Source organism: Dipodomys ordii, unplaced genomic scaffold (assembly GCF_000151885.1).
Source record: "Dipodomys ordii isolate 6190 unplaced genomic scaffold, Dord_2.0 Scaffold11, whole genome shotgun sequence".
Classification (NCBI taxonomy): domain Eukaryota; kingdom Metazoa; phylum Chordata; class Mammalia; order Rodentia; family Heteromyidae; genus Dipodomys; species Dipodomys ordii.
Genome location: NW_012267227.1, coordinates 2,604,478 through 2,623,431, shown reverse-complemented (window position 1 = coordinate 2,623,431; position 18,954 = coordinate 2,604,478). Strand labels below are relative to the sequence as shown.

The 18,954-nt window shown below is 51.8% G+C and overlaps 1 protein-coding gene across 1 annotated transcript in view; it reads left to right on the top strand.

Moving 5' to 3' along the window:
- Positions 1–270: 270 nt before the first annotated feature.
- The window catches only part of Ankdd1a (ankyrin repeat and death domain containing 1A), a 25,173-nt gene continuing 6,489 nt past the window's right edge, over positions 271–18,954 (top strand). Inside the window, exons 1-9 of the mRNA XM_013009919.1 lie at positions 271–304; positions 5,399–5,502; positions 7,663–7,761; positions 10,401–10,499; positions 12,543–12,647; positions 13,680–13,778; positions 16,236–16,334; positions 16,658–16,756; positions 18,361–18,459. Of these exons, the coding sequence (XP_012865373.1) occupies positions 271–304; positions 5,399–5,502; positions 7,663–7,761; positions 10,401–10,499; positions 12,543–12,647; positions 13,680–13,778; positions 16,236–16,334; positions 16,658–16,756; positions 18,361–18,459 (837 nt within the window). The remainder of the gene's footprint in view (positions 305–5,398; positions 5,503–7,662; positions 7,762–10,400; positions 10,500–12,542; positions 12,648–13,679; positions 13,779–16,235; positions 16,335–16,657; positions 16,757–18,360; positions 18,460–18,954) is intronic.

Below are 18,954 nucleotides of genomic sequence, written 5' to 3'. Positions count from 1 at the left end.
CCCGCCCCCAGGCGCTTCCACGCCTCTGACGTGGCCCCGCCCAGACACGCCCATATACGGGCGTGGTCCAGCCGGATGCCCCGCCCCTATCCCCGCCCCCAGGCGCCTCCACGCCTCTGGCGTGGCCCCGCCCAGGCCCCGCCCCCAGGCTCCTCCATTCCACCGGCGTGGCCCGCCCAGTCCCCGCCCCTCCGTGGGCGTGGTCTAGCTCGGATGCCCCGCCCCGAGGTCGGGCGCGCAGCACCTGCGCGCAGTGCGCAGAGCGGCGGGATGGAGGAGGATCAGGCGTGGGACACCCACGGCCGTGAGTCCGAGGCGCCAGGGCTGGGGGACACGGGCGGATCGAGGCTGAGGGACCCCCCCCACCCCATGCTCGAGTAGGGCGGCCAGCTGAGGTTGACGGATCCGTTTGGCCACCTCCGAGCGGACCCAGGTGTATTGGGGGGGCGTCGGGGGTGGGGTGGGGGGGACGTTATCTACAAATGGAGAGAATCAGGATCCTCACGGGTGCTGGCTTTGGTGCTGGGCCCTAGAGGGCAGGACGTCATTCAGCCTCTCAGCAGCCATTCGAGAGATACCTCTGGCCATCTCCATTTTGCAGATGAGCAAGTTGGGGCGCAGCAGGGTGCTTAACTAAGTTGCAGGGGGTCACAGGTAAGTGATAGAGACGGTGGGAGGGGGCGTGGCTTCCAGCATCCACTGGCTTAGCGTGCGCAATGCCGGGCCCAGGTGGGCGCTTGGGCGGCCTGGGTGGGTCAGCTAGCTTGCTGCCCTGTCTGGGAGCCAGGAGAAAAAGCTTGTGAGTCCTTAATCCTGTTTTCTAGGCTGTGTGTGTATGTGAGAGAGAAAGGGGGGGGGGTGGAGAGAGGAGGGAGAGAGAGAGGGGAGAGAGAGAGAGAGATCGAGAGAGAGCATGCAAGAGCACCGAAGCTTCTAGGCCTTGCTTTTTTTTGAATTAAGATGGGCACTTTATCACTGGAGCTGAGCTACACCTCAATTTACAGCTTTTTGCTGGCTTAATTAGACATAAGTCTTACAGACTTTCTTGCCCAGGCTGGGTTTGAACCACAAGCCTCAGATCAGCCTCCTGAGTGGCCAGGGTTACAGGTGCTTGGCTCTCAAGCTGAGTCTTGACGGGTGGTTCCACCTTTCCTCACCTACATCCTCCTGGCATAGCTCATTGGGTGTCCAGTATACTGAAGCAAACCTTACCTGTTCAGCTGAGGGGTAGTGAACTCCATCAAGGTTCTGATTATTAGGGCCAGTGCTCACATCTGTAATCCTAGCCACCGAGGAGGTGAAAATGGAAAGGTCCCAGGTTGGGGATAATTCCCAGGCAAAAAGCTAGTGAGAGCCTGTCTAGAAAATAAGTAAAAGCAAAATGGGCTTGGGGCATGGTGCAATTGGTAGAGTACTTGCCTAGCAAGCTGAGACCCTGAATTCAATCCCTGTACATTTTAAAGAAAGAAAAGAGGTTCCAATTATTTCAAAGGAGGCACAGGATCAAGGGTAGGGGGAATCGCACATTCAAAGTTTGAGTAGTGGCAGGGTGCTGATGACTCATGCCTGTAATCCTAGCTATTCAGGAGTCTGAGATTTGAGGATCAGGGTTCAAAGCCAGCCCAGGCAGGAAAGTCCATGAGACTCTTATCTCTAATAAACCACTAGAAAACTGGAAGTGGCGCTGTGGCTCAAGTGGTAGAGTTCTCGGTTTGAGCTGAAGAGCTGAGGGATAGTGCCCAGGCCCAGAGTTCAAGCCCCACCCAAAACAAAAAACAGTAGTGCAGCTGTGGCTCAAAGTAGTAGAACACTAGCCTTGAGCACAAAAACTCAGGGACAGCGCTCAGGCTCTGAGTTCAAGCCCCACCACTAACAAAATTTGAGTATCCTTGGAGCATTCAGTGTGTGGGAGGAGCTTGTGAGTTGAAGCTTCAGTTGGATAAAAGTCTCAGAGGCTAAAGAATGTAGTGTGCATTTGCTATGGCTGAATGCATGGGGTAAAGTGGATGGAAAAGACAAGATCTATATGTTTGTGTGTGTGTGTGTGTGTGTGTGTGTGTGTGTGTATGTGTCTTGGTACTGGGACTTAAGCCTAGTTACTGTCCCTTAGCTTTTTCGTTCGAGGTGAACTCTCTGCCACTTGAGCCATAGCTGTACTTCTGGCTTTTTTTTTTTTTTAATTAGTGGTTAATTGGAGGTAAGAGTCTCAAGAACTTTCCTGCGAGGCTGGCCTTGAACCATGATCCTCAGATCTCAGCCTCCTGAATGGCTAAGATTACAGGTGTGAGGCACCAGCTCCTGGCTTCAGGATCTGCTTTCATCCTAATGTGATCTCTGGCTGGCTACATACAGTGTTTGCTTCTTCCTATAGAGACTTTTGTTGTTCAGCAGCATAAACCAGCCCAGTCCCCCAGGCTTCAGCAAAGAGAGTGTATCCGAGCTGGCAGGGCCCTGTACAAATCCCTTTCTGCCCCTGCTGTGATTTTCCAGCTGATGAAGTCACTTATGAGGGAGATGTGACTCTCCACTATCCCAGGTGGTGCTGCTGGAGTGTGGCATGCCGGGCACTGGAGCCCAGCCTGAGCGGCTCACAACCAAAGTGCCAGCTCTTCTTTTTTTCCAGTCGTGGGGCCAGAACTCTGGGCCTGGGCGCTGTCCCTCAGCTCTTCATCTCAAGGCTAGCACTCTACCACTTGAGCCACAGCGCCACTTCCAGTTTTCTGGTTGTTAATTGGAGATAAGAGTCTCACGGACTTTCCTGCCCAGGCTGGCTTTGAACTGTGATCCTCAGATCTCAGCCTCCTGAGTAGCTAGGATTACAGGCGTGAGCCACCGGTACCCGGCTGAAAGGTGCTCTTCTACAGTGTGTTCGGTTATTCATCGTTTCCTTTCCCTTCTTTTCTCCTTTCCCTCCCTCCCTCCCTCCCTCCTTTCTTTTTCTTTTCTTCTTTTCTTCTTTCTTTCCTTCTTTCTTTCTGTGCTAGTACTGGGGCTTGAAATCAGGGCTGCATGCTTTCCTTTGGTGTTTCTGCTGAAGGCTGACACTCTACCACTTGAGCCACAGCTTCCACTTCTGGCTTTTTGCTGGCTAAACGGAGATGACAATCTCACCAGCTTTTTTGCCTGGGATGGCATTCAACTGTGATTCTCAGATCTTTGCCTCCTAAGTAGGATTACAGGTGTGAGCCAGCAGTGTGCCCAGCTTTTGTTTTTTTTGCTAGTGCGGGGTTTGTATCTAGGCCCATACAGTAGCTTGGCAGGTGCTTTCCCACTTTGAGCTACAACATAAGCCCTTTTTGCTTTAGCTTTGTGTGTGTGTGTGTGTGTGTGTGTGTGTGTGTGTGTGTGTGTGCGCACTGGTCCTGGGGCTTGTGCTCAGGGCCTGAGGGCCTGAGCACTATCCCTGAGCTTTTGTGCTCAAGGCTGATGCTCTACCACTTTAGCCACAGCTCCACATCTGACTTTTTGGTGCTTAATTGGAGATAAGAGTTTCATGGAGGGCTGGGAAGGTGGACAGTGCTTGCCTTGCCTGCATGAGGCCCTGGGTTCGATTCCTCAGCACCCCAGAAGCAGAAAAGGCCAGAAGTGGCACTGTGGCTCAAGTGGTAAAATGCTTACCTTGAGCTGAAGAGCTGAGGGACAGCGCCCAGGCCCAGAATTCAGGCCCCACAACCAAAAAAAAAAAAGTTTCATGGACTTTTCTGTACAGTCTGGCTTCAAACTGAGATCCTCAAATCTTCGCTTTCCAAGTAGCTAGTATTACATAAGGCATGAACCTAGCTTTAGTCTTTTTTTTTTTTTTTTAATAAGGTCTCTTATTTTTTGCCCAGGCTGGTCTGGATTGTGGTTCTCCTCTTTATGCCTTTCCTGTAGCTAGGATCACAGCTCTTTATCACTTACCCAGCTTTTATTGGTTGAGATGGAATCTCATGAAGTTTTGTCCCAACTTACCTTGAATCATGATCCTCCCAATTTTCACCTTGCGAGTAGCTAGAATTACAAGTGTTAGCTACTATTCCTGATCTTTCTTTTTCTTCCCTCCCTCCCCCCTCCTCCCCCTCCCCCCTCCTCCTCCTTCTCCTCTTCTTCCTCCTCCTCTTCCTCTTCTTCGTTCTCTTCTTTTGTCAGTTGAACTCAGGGCCTGAGCACTGTCCCTGAGCTATTTTGCTCAAGGCTAGCGCTCTAGCCCATTGAGCCACAGCTCCACTTTGGTCCTTTTGGTGTTTAATTGGAGATGAGAGTTTCATGGACTTTCCTGCCTGGGCTGCCTTGGAATCATGATCCTCAGATCTCAGCCTCCTGAGTATCTAGCATTACAGGCGGGGCCACCAGTACCCTGCTACTATTCAAACTTTGAATGTGAGATTCCCCTACCCTTGATCCTGTGCCCCCCTTTTGAAATAATTAGAATAATTAGAAGGTGGAATACCTCCTTTCTGACAACTTCCACAGGGAAGTTCCCATCTCCATTTTGCAAATGAGGAAACTGAGGCACCAGATAATCACGTAACATAAATCAGTCATGTAGCCAGGAGTTGGACCCTGGACCATGTGATTGTCTGGGCCATAGCTGTGAGGTCCTCAGACACTTTCAACACGCTCTTCTCCAGCTGCAAGGCGGTGTGGGATTTCTCTGGAAAAACACTCCGCACAGCAGGCTTGTCCTTAGCACACTGGCCACCTGTCCCTGGATACACATGGGGCTGGGCTACAGTAAAAACCCAAGATTACCTGCCTCCCTCCCCGCAAGGACTGTGCAAAGGGCCAGACCAGTCAATATTTGTCCTCTTACCAGGGTTTCTGGGCCCTGCTTGGGAGAGAAAGGCATCTGTGTGTCTGGATAGGTGTTGTCCCACAGAGAAGCAGAGTTTGGGGAGTCTCTCCGGGTGCCCAGCTTGCAGCCTGCTGAGAGCTGTGTTGTACGGGGAAGAGCAAGGGGTGGCCAGGGCTCCAGGGAACTGTGGTTCAGCCAAGGACAGTAGTCAGGATGACTGAGGTGGGGTGCTATGGATGAGACCCTATTATCAGGCCTGGGGACTCCTAGCTCAGATGGTAACCTGCTGCCTGGCCTGAGCGCACGGCGGCGTGGGGACGGTGGCTCAGCAGGGTCAGCTCTAAGGCTTTCTTAACCTGAGAAGTGGAAACTGTGGGGAAAGGCAAAGCAAGGCTGCACCTCAGGACAGAGTGGTGACAGGGTTAGGACTGCGGAGTGGAGAGAAGGTTTCCACACCTGGACTGCGCTGGGAGCGTAGTCTTGCGGTGGACTCATGCAGTCCTGGCTGTCTTTCTGAACCAGACAATGCCCTGAGAGAGAAATGAAGTCCATCCATTTCCAGAAGAGCAGCTCTTACAGAATGGGGGGGGATCCTCTTCTCACTGACACGACCCCCCCCCACAGTGCTCCCCCTGGAGAAGCAGCTGCACCAGGCCGCCCGCCAGAACCACATCGAGAGGATGAAGGAGCTGATGGAGAAGAGGGTTAATGTCAGGGCCAGAAACCACGTGCGTACTGGGCCCTGCATGGCGCCCCCCTTCCCCCATCCACGCGATTGCCATGGAGGTCTTGGACATCTTGGGTAGTTGGGGCCTGGTCCAAGGTCAGGGTCAAGATTCTAAGTTGAGCTTAGCCGTTCCAGAGTCAAACTCAAGAATCATTCTGGCCTATTTGATAGGACAAAGAGTAGAAACAGGAGGGCAGGAAGATAAAGGTCAGCCGGCAGAGATCAGACACTAGATGGGCACTGGTGGCTCATGCCTGTAATCCTAGCTACTCAGGAAGCAGAGATCTGAGGATCAGGGTTCAAAGCCAGCCTGGGCAGGAAAGTCCATGAAAGCCTATTTATTTATTTATTTGTTTACTTTTTATGTATTTATTTATTTATGTCAGTTGTGGGGCTTGAACTCTGGGCCTGGGTGCTGTCCCTCAGCTCTTCAGCTCAAGGCTAGCGCTCCACCACCACCATTTCCGATTTTCTGTGGTTTATTGAAGATGAGTCTCATGGACTTTCTTATCTGGGCTGGCTTTGAACCTCAATCCTCAGATCTCAGCCTCCTGAGTAGTTAGGATTACAGGCCACCAGCACCCAGCTTATGAACCTCTTATCTCCAATTAAACATGAAAATGTCGGGCTAGGAAGGTGGCTTAGTGGTAGAGCACTTGCCTTGCATGCATGAGGCCCTGGGTTTGATTCCTCAGCACCATATACGCAGAAAATGCCAGAAGTGGCGCTGTGGCTTAAGTGGTAGAGTGCTAGCCTTGAGCTGAAGAGCTGAGGGACAGCGCCCAGGCCCAGAGTTCAAGCCCCATGACTGGCAAAATAAAATAAAATAAAATGTGTGTGGGAAGTGGAGCTGTGGCTCAAAGTGGTAGAGTGCCAGCCTTGAGCAAAAGAACTCAGGGGCAGTGCTCAGGTCTGAGTTCAAAAGAAAGGAAGCAAAAAAAAAAAGAAGTTAGTCACTGAGAAGCACAGGAAGGGCAGCAATGGGGAAGCAGAGGTGGAAGATGCCTGTGGGCGGAAGTTCAGAGGTTCAGGACCAAGAGAGGCCAGAATCTGCAAACTGGGTGTGTGTGTGGCAATGATCCCTTTTGACCAGGCTCAGGGTCATTGGGGGAGGTCAAATGAGGTGAGCCTGCTTCCCAGGCTCAAGGGAAGGATGCAGGTAAGTGGGGGGATGGACCAAGGGGGTGTCCTTGGCCTGAAGATAGAAGGAAAAGCCAGTTCTTCTGGAAAGATGGTGAGAACTGGCATGGGTGCCACTCAGGTAGCCCTTCCCTTCCTTGCTGTGGGACTTGTGGCTGGAAGGTTCTGGAACTGAGATTCCTGAGGGTGGCAGGGGCTACACAGTATGGGGGGACACTACAGGGAACAGTAATAGCTGTAGGATTTTGGCTGCTTGAACTCAGGGTTTCCTTCCTCAGCTTTTTCTGCTGACAGCTGGTGCTCTACCACTTGAACCACAACTACTTCCAGCTTTTTGCTGGCTGATTGGAGATAAGAGTCTCTTGGATTTGTCTGTCCAGCCTGGCTTTGAACCTCAGTCCTCAGATCTCGGCCTCCTGACTAGTTAGGATGATAGGCATAAGCCACTAGTACCCAGACCCCTTGAGTTTTTCATTTGTTTGTTTGTTGTTGTTTTCATGCTGGTCTTGGGGCTTGAACTCAGGGTCTCAGGCGCTTTTGCTGAGTTTTATGCTCTACCAATGGAGCCACAGCTCCACTTCCAGCTTTTTGCTGGTTAATTGGAGCTAAGAATCTTACCAACTTTCCTGCCTGGGCTGGCTTTGAACTTGACCCTCAGATCTCAGCCTCCCGAGTAGCTAAGATTGCAGGCGGGAGCCACTGGCACCTGGCCCATTGGGAGTTTTGAGATGCAGTGGACGGCGGTGCCGGGCAGAGCCTTGTAGGCTCTTAGTAAGAAGCCATGAAGGCAGATGGACAGGTGGGTGACAGGTGAGCCCAGCACTGTGTTTTATGTGTTTTTGTTTGGGCCTCGTTAGGGAGGAGGGCCTGAGTAGGGTCGGATTCCCCCCCCCCCCCCCTGCCAGCTGGACAGAGCCAGTAAGGGACCTGCCAGCCTGCAGACCAGCTGTCATGGGGGGAAGGGTGTGGGAGGCAGGCCAGGCAGCCGGGTGGCAGTCACAAATTTCCTCTTCCCCAGCAGGTGGGCCGGGTGGCCCTGCACTGGGCCGCAGGCTCTGGGCATGAGCAGGCGGTACGGCTGCTCCTGGAGCATAAGGCTGCTGTGGACGACGAGGATTCGGTAGGCATGTTTATGTATTTGGCCTTGCAGGGGTGGGGCATCCAAGATCTTACCTTTAAAAAATTTATTATTATTAATTGTTATTATGATTATTTTCTGCTTGCCATGAGGCTTGAACTCAGGGCCTAGGCACCGTTCCTGAGTTCTTTTGCTCAAGGCCAGCGTTCTACCGCTTGAGCCACTGTTCTACTTTCAGTTTTCTGGTGGTTCATTGGAGATTAGAGTCTCATGGACTTACCTGCTTGGGCTGACTTTGAACCATGATCTGCAGATCTGTCTCAGCCTCCTGAGTATCTAGGGTTACAGGGTTGAGCTACCAGAACCTGGCTATCCATTCTGTTTGTTTGTTTTTGTTTTTGTTTGTATGTGCTTGTTCTGGGGCTTGAATTCAGGGCCTTCCCTGAGTTTTTTTTTTTTCTCAAGGCTAGCACTCTACCACTTGAGCCATGGCTCCAACTTCCAACTTTTTGATGGTTAGTTGAAGATAAGAGCCTCATGGACTTTCCTGCCCAGGGTGACTTTGAAACTGCGATCTTAGCCTATTGAGGAGCTAGGATTACAGGCATGAAGCACCTGTACTCGGCTTTTCGATTGTTTTTGTTGAGATTGTTGTTGATACAAATGCTCAGGTCCAGACTGGCTCCAGTTAGTCTTCAGGGCCCAGTTATTCCATGGTCCCTGTGCAGGAATAAAGAACTCTAGTATCAAGCACCTTACAAATCGGGAGACCTTCCCATCCCTGGATCCCATGTGGACAACAATAGACTGCCCAGTAATTGGTGGTTTGATAAAGACCTAGTTAGCAAAGTAATCAGGAGAAAGCAGGGCTCTTGCTCCGGCTAATACCATAAAAAACAACTTGCTCACCTGTAATCCTAGCTACTCAGGAGACTGAGATCTGAGGATCTCAATTCAAAGTCCGCTGAGGTAGAAAGTTCTATGAGATTCTTTTTTCTTTTTTGTCGGTCGTGGGGCCTGATCTCTGGGCCTGGGCGCTGTCCCTCAGCTCCTCAGCTCAAGGCTAGCCCTCTACCACTTGAGCTACAGCGCCACTTCCGGTTTTCTGGTGGTTTATTGGAGATAGGAGTCTCACGGTCTCTCCTGCCCTGGCTGGCTTTGAACTGCGATCCTCAGATCTCAGCCTCCTGAGTAGCTAGGATTACAGGCATGAGCCACCAGCGCCCGGCCTCTATGAGATTCTTATCATCAATTAACCACCAAAAGGTTGGAAGTGGATCTGTGGCTTAAGTGAGAGAGTACCAGCCTTGAGCAAATAAAGCTAAGTAACAAAGCCCAGGCACTGAGTTCAAGCCTCAGGATTGGCATAAAAAATAACCAAGCCCTATTGAAAGAAATAAAATTGGGGGTGGGGGACACAGGGAAGGTGGCTCAGTGGTAGAGTGCTTACCTGGCATGCATGAAGCCCTGGATCCGATTCCTCAGTACCAAATACGCAGAAAAAGGCCAGAAGTGGTGCTGTGGCTCAAGTGGTAGAGTGCTAGCCTTGAGCAAAAGAAACTCAGGGACAGTGCCCAGGCCCTGAGTTCAAACCCCAGGACTGGCAAAAAAGAAAGAAAGAAAGAGAGAGAGAAAGAAAGAAAGAAAGGAAGGAAGAAAGAAAGAAAGAGAGAGAGAGAGAGAGAAAGAAAGAAAGGAAGGAAGAAAGAAAGAAAGGAAGGAAGCTGTGAAGCATTGCAGTTTACTTAGCATAAAGTTGTAGTAGAAAAAAGGAGATTCTGAGATTGCTGCCTTCCAATTTTTTTTTGTTTTCAAGTGGTTCTTCCTGGGCTGGGTGCAATGCCTCATTTATATAATACCAGCTACTAGAAGATAGAGATCTGGAGAATCACAGTTCAAGGCCAACCTGGGAAAAAAGTTAAGGCGACGACCTCAATAAATTAGCCAGGTGTGGTACTGTGCATTTACTCAGGAAGCAGAAGTGGGAGATTCTCTGTTTCAGGCCAGCCTTGGGCAAAGACACAAGTTTCTTTTTTTTTGGGGGGGGGTGGGGGGTCCGTCCGGTCGTGGGGCCTGAACTCTGGGCCTGGGCGCTGTCCCTCAGCTCTTCAGCTCAAGGCTAGCGCTCTACCACTTGAGCCACAGCGCCACTTCCGGCTTTTTTCTTTTTGCTTATGTGGTGCTGAGGAATCGAACCCAGGGCCTCAGGCATGCAAGGCAAGCGCTCTACCACTGAGCCACCTTCCCAGCCCCAAAGACACAAGTTTCTATCCCCAAAATAAAGCATCCAGGTGCTGGGGGCTCACGCCTGTAATCCTATCTACTCAGGAGACTGATACCTGAACATCACAGTTGCCCAGGCAGGAAAGTCCATGGGACTCCTATCTCCAGTTAACCAGCAAAAAGCCAGAAGTAGAGTTGTGGCCCAAGTGGTAGAGCACTAACCTTGAATGGAAAAAGCTAAGGGACAGAGCCCCAGGCCCTGAATTCAAGCCCCAGGCCCAACACACACCCACACAAACATGTTTACAGTAGTAAGCCAGCCTCTGTTTCGGATCTTTATATTTCTAAAGCTTGGGAACACCTGGGCTGAGTGACACTTGGGCTGCCCTATGGTGGACGCCGTCCAGAGGCTCAGCCCCGCCCACTCACGCCCTTCCCCTCCCTGTCCTCTGTCCCAGTTCGGGATGAATGCTCTTCTCCTGTCCGCCTGGTTTGGCCACCTGCCGGTCCTGCAGGTCCTGGTCAACGCTGGGGCCAAGATCCACTGTGAGAACAAGGTAACCAGGGGCTGTGCCCACCTCCCCTGCCCTCCTCCCCTGCCCCAGCCTCTCCAGAACCTTCTGGAAAGCCCTGATGAGCTAAGCTGAGTTCAGGGAAGCTTCTATCTGACTGCCTTCCTGCGTCTGGGAAAAGGGAGGGTGTATGTGTGTGAGGGAAATGGGGGTTGGGCGGGGATGGGTGGGTACCCCCAGTTCATCATACACAGCACAGCCCCTCTGAGGACACTCTTGAGCCCTCCCGCCAGTGGCCTTCTTACAGAGAGAACCCCAGCAGGCACCCCAAAGGGCAGTTAGGAAGACTGGAAAGGTCTGTATGGTTAGGTCAGCTTCCGTTTACCCACCCAGTAAACTGTTCTAGGCTTGGGAGCTGACCCCTGATGATCTCGTGTGTGTGTGTGTGTGTGTGTGTGTGTGTGTGTGTGTGCAGGGAGGAGGCCCAGAAAGTCATAATGCCTGGATTTATTTATTATTTATTATTGCCTTTTCAGGGGGGTCAATGATGTCTCTCTCTCTCTCTCTCTCTCTCTCTCCCTCCTCTCCTCTCTCGCCTCTCTCTCTCTCTCTCTCTCTGCTAGTCCTGGGGCTTGAACTCAGGGCCTGGGCACTGTCTCTGAGCTTCTCTTGTTCAAGGCTAACACTACCATTTGAGCCACAGTGCCACTTGTGGCTTTTTCTGTGTATGTGATACTAAGGAACGGAGCCCAAGGCTTCATGCATGCTAGGCAAGCACTCTACCATTAAGCCATGTTCCTAGGCAGGTCAATGGTCTTTTAGGAAAGGCCAGCATTTCCAGGCCAAATCCCTTCCAGAAGGTATTTTCAACCTGGGTACTGGGAAAGAATTCAGGGCACCAATGAACTTGGATTTTTTTTTTTTTTTGGTCCTTTGTGGGGCCTGAACTCTGGGCCTGGGTGCTGTACCTCAGCTCTTCAGCTCAAGGCTAGCGCTCTATCACTTGAGCCACAGTGCCACTTCCGGCTTTTTTCTTATGTGGTGCTGAGGAATCGAACCCAGAGCCTCAGGCATGCAAGGCAAGCGCTCTACCACTGAGCCACCTTCCCAGCGCCGATTAATGTTATTTTATATGATCAGAGGCACTTAGGCCTGGCGCCTTTGTGTTCCTTTGGTCTCACTGTGTGTGAACACCCAGAGTCTTGTATAATTTGTCATATCTCTGTGTATTTTAGCCTCCACATATGAGAGAAAATCTGAGCTTGGCTTACCTCATTTATCATGAGTATTCTAGGTCCTTGCAAATTACATAATGTTATTCTTTTTAATGGCTGTGTAAAATTCCATTCTGTATAGCTACCACATTTTCTTTCCGTTTTTGTTTTTGTTTTGCCAGTCCTGGGGCTTGAACTCAGGGCCTGGGCTCTGTCCCTGAGCCTCTCTGTGCTGAAGGCCAACATTCTACCACTTGAGCCACAGTGCCACTTTCTACTTTTTCTGTGTCTGTGCTACTGAGGAATTGAACCCAGGGCTTCGTGCATGCTAGGCAAACACTCTGCCACTAAGTCACATTCCCAGCCCATATTGAGGTCCTTGATCCACTCTGAGTTGATATTTGAGGGAGTCAGAGGTTTTTTTTCTTTTTTCTTTTCTTTTTTTTTGGTTGGTCGTGGGGCTTGAACTCTGGGCCTGGGCGCTGTCCCTCAGCTCTTCAGCTCAAGGCTAACGCTCTACCACTTGAGCCACAGCACCACTTCCAGTTTTCTGGTGATTAATTGGAGATAAGTGTCACGGACTTTTCTGCCTGGGCTGGCTTTGAACTGTGATCCTCAGATCTCAGCCTCCTGAATAGATAGGACTACAGGCATGAGTCACCAGTGCCCAGCTGGGAGTCAGGTTTTATGATCCTGATTTGTACAAATGCTCAGCCAGGTAGAGAGGCAGTTGGCCCAGGGCTGGTAGCTGACCTCCCCCAGCCCCTTGGTCATGCGCAGTGTGGTTCCTGCGGGGAGCTGTGGCTGGGATCTGACAGTGGATGAGCAAGCCTCCCTTCACAGAGCACAGGGCCTACCCTGGGCTTGTTTCCAGGATGGCCTGACTTTACTACACTGTGCAGCCCAGAGAGGTCACGTGCCTGTGCTGGTGTTCATAATGGAAGACCTGGAAGATGTGGCCCTGGACCAGGCAGATAAGGTGAGAGCCCTGTGAAGCTACGCGTTCCTCCCATTGATGGAAGTCCAGGTCTTAAAACCAAGAGCCAGCCCTGGGACTTGAACTCAGGGCTTGGTTGCTAGCCCTTAGCTTTTGTGCTCAAGGTTAGCACTCTAACACTTTGAGCCACAGCTCCACGTCTGACTTTTTTGCTGGCTATTTGGAGATGAGAATCAAGGACTTTCTTACCTGGGCTGCCTTCAAACTGGGATCCTTAGATCTCAGCCTCCCGAGTAGCTAGGATTACAGGCGTGAGCACCAGTGCCCCTGCTTGAAGTATCTTTTGGTCATTGGGCAGACTGGATTCCACCTGGAGGGAGCGCTCGGGCAGAGGGCAGGCTGTAGAGCCAAACATGGCCAGTTGCCTCTGGGAGGCGCTGATCAAGGGCTTGATGTGTTAGAAAAGGAAGCATTGGAGGGCTGGGAAGGTGGCTCAGTGGTAGAGCGCTTGCCTTGCATGCATGAGGCCCTGGGTTCGATTCCTCAGCACCACATAAGCAAAAAAAGAAAAAAGCCGGAAGTGGCGCTGTGGCTCAAGTGGTAGAGCGCTAGCCTTGAGCTGAAGAGCTGAGGGACAGCGCCCAGGCCCAGAGTTCAAGCCCTACCACCAGCAAAAAAGAAAAAAGGAGTGCTGCATTCTGCTTCCTGGAGGAGGTGGCCCTTGGTGATTTGGGGTAATGTTGGAAAGAGGATGCTCTGGGAGCTTCAGAGGCAGAAAGGGTCCCTAGTAGGTGGGTTCGGGTGGACTGGAGTCTTGGCCAGAAGGCCAGCGAGGTCTAGGGGCCTCTGGGGGGAGATCTTGCCTTTCAGTAGGCAGCCGGGGAGCTACCAAAGGATGGCAGGGAGAGGGGACCCCCAACAGACTGCTCTTGTGGGGTTGAGTCTGGCCTTTCCAGGCAGGTGTGGGCAGTGAGGACTTTCACAGAGAATATCTGGGGTAAGAGAGGCCAAGTGTGGTTGGAGGCAGAGGCCGGGAGGACCGGGCGAGGAGGCTCACTGACCTCTCCTGGCCAGCTGGGAAGGACGGCGTTTCACAGAGCTGCTGAGCACGGACAGCTGGACGCACTGGACTTCCTTGTGGGCTCTGGCTGTGATCACACTGTCAAGGATAAGGTACTGTGGCCGCGAGGTGCTCAGGCCCCCATCCACCCTTCCCTGTGGGGTACCTCCAAGGGCAGAACCTGGGGCTTCACACCCAGGATGATCGAGGCCTTCTGCTGGCTCCACCCCTGCCCCCTGAGCCCCACGGTACCCTCACTGTGTCCTTCGTGTCCGTATTGTGGCTGAGCCACTGCGCATGTGTCCGTGGACTATGGGAGGATTGGAACAGAGCTGCAGAGGAGGGATTTCAAGTGTATTTGTATGAGCCAGGCGCTGGTAGCTCAAGCTTGTAATCCTAGCTACTCAAGAGGCTGAGATCTGAGGATTGGAGTTTGAAGCCAGCCTAAGCAGACAAACCGAGAGACTCTTTATCTCCAGGGTGCCAGCAAAAAGCCAGAAATGGATCTGTGGCAAAGTGCCAGCCTTGAGTGGTAAGGGAGAATGCAAAGCCCTGAATTCAAGTCCTTTCTCCCTCCCGCAAGTATCAGTATAACACACTGCTGATCCTAAGGGTAATTTGAATATTTTATCGTTAGCCTTCTAAGAAGTCCATAACTGCACCAGCCAAGTGGCTCACGTGCTAGAGTGCCTACCAAACAGGTTCTAGGCCCTCAGTTCAAACACTCCTACCACCAAAATAAGGAGAGAGAAAAAAAAAAAGCAAAGGTAGCCAGGTGCTGGTTGCTGAGATCTGAGGATTTCACTTAAAAGCCAGGCAAGAAAGTCCATGATAGGTTGGGGATGTGGCTCAGTGGTAGAGCGCTTGCCTAGCATGCATGGAGCCTTGGGTTCCATTCCTCAGTACCACATACACAGAAAAGGCCAGAAGTGGTGCTGTGGCTCAAATGGCAGAGTGCTAGCTTTGAGCAAAAGAAGCTCAGGGACAGTGCCCAGGCCTTGAGGTTCAAACCCTAGGACTGGGGGGCGGAAGCGGGGGGGGGGGAAGCAAAATCTGTGAGATTCATTTCCAACCCCCAGAACACCAAAAGTAGAACTGTGGCTCAAAGTGGTAGATCACTAGCCTTGAGCACAGAAGCTCAGGGACAATACCCAGGCCCTGAGTTCAATTGGGGTGGGGGGGAAGAGGGGGGAAAGGTAGGGAGGAGGAAGAGTTCAGGGACGGTACAAAAAGAAAAGAAAAAAAAAACTATAGCTGCTTTGTGTGCTATGTATGTGTGAATCTGTCGTTTAAGGAGATGGGATATTAACATTCTTACTTTAGTGCTTTTATTTTGCTAGTCCTGGGGCTTGAACTCAGGGCCTGGGCACTGTCCCTGAGCTTCTTTTGCTCAAGGCTAGCACTCTGCCACCATTTGAGCCACAGCACCACTTCTGGCTTTTTCTGTATATGTGACACTGAGGAATCGAACCCAGGGTTTCATGCATGCTATTGCAAGCACTCTACCACTAAACCACCTTCCCAGCTCCAAGCTGTATTTAACATTTTTTAAAAATTGATGAACAAATAATTTTCACATTGTTCTTATACAGGTGATGCACAGAGAGTTTGCAGTTACATACTTCACATAAAGAGTGCATTTCTTTTTGCACAAGGTCACCCCTTCCCTCGCTCTCTCCGTTTTCCCCTCCCATCGTCACCCCCAAGTTGTCTAGCTCATTTGCAACCTAGTGTCTAGTGAGTACCACTACTGCATTTGCTCACCCTTTGTCCCTCCATTTCTGTACCCTGCTCTCCCTCCCAAAGACAGATAAACGAACTAGCAAGATGAAAAAAGAAACGAAAAACAGCAGCAAAGAGAAAACAACTCTCTCATTTCTACTTTCTGGTACTCAGTTCAGTATATATTGTTTTGTATGATCAGAGACGCTTTACACAATTTCAACACTGAATCAGGAGTGGAATAAGTCTCGTCTTCAGTGGACTCTAAGCAAACCCCTGTGCTGAATGTGAGTGGCTAGATTCTTGGGTCCGGTCATGGGGCCTGAACTCTGGGCCTGGGCACTGTCCCTCAGCTCTTCAGCTCAAGGCTAGCGCTCTACCACTTGAGCCACAGCACCACTTCCAGCTTTTTTTCTTTTTGCTTATGTGGTGCTGAGGAATCGAACCCAGGGCCTCAGGCATGCAAGGCAAGCGCTCTACCACTGAGCCACCTTCCCAGCCCTTTTGTTTTCTTTTTAAAGCCCTATATCTACCTTGCCTGTGAGTGGTGTGGACTTGAACTCAGGGCCTTGTGTTCTTACTTGGCATGCTTGCTCACAGCTGGCACTTCCCCACTGAGCCAGGCCTCCAGTCCAATGAGTGTCTGGAAGTGTAAGAAGGAGAAACTAAGGCTTGAGCCTGTACGGCCTTCGCTGTCCCTGTGGCTTTGGACCTGTGGTCTCTGGGCTTCAGCTACTGTGTCTGTAAGATGGGGGGGGGAATGTGTGTGCAGATCCCAGCCGGGTCCCATGAGATTGTGTGATTCTGGGGCTCCCTGTGCCTGCCCCTTAGGTACCCCTCTTCTGCAGGAGGGGAACACAGCCCTTCACCTGGCCGCTGGGCGGGGCCACGCAGCTGTGGTGCAGCGGCTCGTGGACATCGGGCTGGACTTGGAGGAGCAGACCGTGGTAAGGCATGGTGCCATCCCGTCCTCCCTTGGTAGAGGCCGAGAAGCAGAGGCCCTGTCTTCCCTTTGCCAACTGCCTGGGGGGAACAAAAACCCAGCCACATCCCAGAACTCGGGGTGAGAGGGCAGGTTGGGGGGGACTCAGGATGTGTCCGGGGTGTTCAGGGAAGGCTTCCTGGAGGAGGCGGAACAGGACCAAAAGATGAGCAGAGATACAGGGATGGGATTGTGGTGCTATGACGTCACCCAGGAAGACCAGCAGCTCAGAGGCCGCTGGCCCCCAGCCACAGGCCTGGCCCTCACCCCCCTTGCCCTGCATTTCAGGAAGGCCTCACGGCCCTGCACTCGGCTGCTGAAGGAATCCACCCGGACTGTGTGCAAGTCCTCCTCAGAGCCGGGAGCAGCGTGAATGCCCTCACCCAGGTAGCCGGGCCCTGAGTGGTTTTGAACTCTAAGCCCACAGACAAAGCTACGGCATTTCCTGAACGTTTCATGGTGTGAATGCAGAGAAAGCACACCCAGGTTCTGGTCTTGGTTCCTTTTCCCTCCCCCCAAGCTCTGTGAGCTTGGGCACCTGGCTCACCCTCTCTGAGCCCTGTTTCCCATCTAGCATCTATGTTAAGCTGGGCACCCAGCGGCTCACCCCTGTAATCCTAGCGCATCAGGAGGATTGAGGTTGGAGGCCGGCCAGGGCAGAAAAGTCTACAAGAATCCCATCGCCAAAATAACAAGCCAAAAGCAGGTGCTGGAGGTGTGGCTCAAGTGGTAGAGCGCCAGCTGAGCAAAGCAAGCTGAGCATGCGCAAAGCACCGGGGTCAAAACCCTGCAACTTGCATATCTCAGGGTCTCCTCAGCCTGGCACACTGGAACAGTTGGGTACTGAAGTGGGGCCTGACTGCTGTGTTTCCCATCATGGGTCTCAGCTCTCCCAGCTGACTGCAGGAGCCCAGGGAGTCTCCTGCAGACTCGCTCAGACATGAGGGCATCAACTGCAGCTGGCCAGCAGGTGTCGCTGTGGCCTTTGCCCGTGGCACTGGCTAATCTGGTCTGTCCTCATGTGTGAAGTCATCTTCTCAAAGTCAATTATCTGTATTTCTTGGCTGGCATGCTTTGGTCTGTGTGCCAGAGCTTATGACATGAGTGACAGGCAGGTTGAGACCATAATAGTCTCCTCTTTTTTTTTTTTTTGAAATCATGGGTTTTTTGTTTTGTTTCGCCTCAAGGTCTGGGCACTGTCTCTGAGCCGTTTTTTGCTCAAGGCTAGTGCTTTACCACTTGAGCCACAGTGCCACTTCTGCTTGTCTGGTTGTTAATTGGAGATAAGAGTCTCATGGACTGGGCTGGGAATGTGGCTTAGTGGTAGAGTGCTTGCCTAGCATGCATGAAGCCCTGGGTTCGATTCCTCAGTGCCACATAAAAAGAGAAAGCCAGAAATGGCCCTGTCACTCAAGTGGTAGAGTGTTAGCCTTGAGCAAAAGAAGCTCAGGGACAGTGTCCAGGCCCTGAGCCCAAGCCCCAGGACTGGCAAAAACAACAACAACAATAACAACAACTTAGCCGGGCACTGGTGGTTCACACTTGTAATCCTAGGTACTCAGGAGGCTGAGATCTGAGGATCACGGTTCAAAGCCAGCCTGGGCAGGAAAGTCCTTGAGACTCTTATCTCCAATTGACCACCAGAAAACCACAAGTGGTACAGTGGCTCAAGTGGTAGAGCGCTTGCCTTGTGCTGAAGAGCTGAGGGACAGCGCCCAGGCCCAGAGTTCAAGCCCTACAATCGACAAAACAAAAACAAAAACCCTCTCATGGACTTTCCTGCCCAGGCTGGCTTTGAACTTCAATCTTCAAGTCTCAGCCTCCTGAGTGGCTAGGATTACAAATGCGAACCAGCGGTGCCGGGCCACCATAGTCTCCTTGTAACAAGTCAGCGGGTCTGGGCAAGTCACTGAATTCCCAGATGGAATACGCCTGCCACAGTCTCCCCATTAGGAGACGCCCTGCTGGCACTGACAGCTGTTTCCTTCTAGAAAAAGCGGAGCTGCCTTCACTACGCGGCCCTCAGTGGCTCTGAGGACGTGTCCTGTGCCCTCGTTAGGGCAGGAGGCTGCGTTAATGTGGCTGATCATGTAAGTGTGGGGGCCTGGGTTGAGGGGTTCCCATTGTGAAACACAGAGGAGAGAAACGGCACTTTGGATTGGGGTGGGGCCGGGACCTGAGGAGCTGGCTGCATGGAGGACTCAGAACAGTCCTGTGGATAGACCAGGCGCTCTACCACTTGAACCACAGCTCCAGTTTGGGCTTTTTGTTGGATTTTTTTGGAGATAAGCATTTCTTGGATGTTTGCTTGGGCTGTTTTATTTTTTGTTTGTTTTGGTTGGTTGTGGGGCTTGAACTCAGGGCCTGGGCGCTGTCCCTGCACTCTTTAGCTCAAGGCAAACGCTCTACCACTTGAGCCACAGCGCCACTTCCAATTTTCTGGTGGCTTATTGGAGATAAGAGTCTCAAAGACTTTCCTGCCCAGGCTGGCTTTGAACCATGATCCTCAGATCTCAGCCTCCTGAGTAGCTAGGATTACAGGCGTGAGCCACCAAAGCCTGGCTTTGGGCTACTTTTTTTTTTTT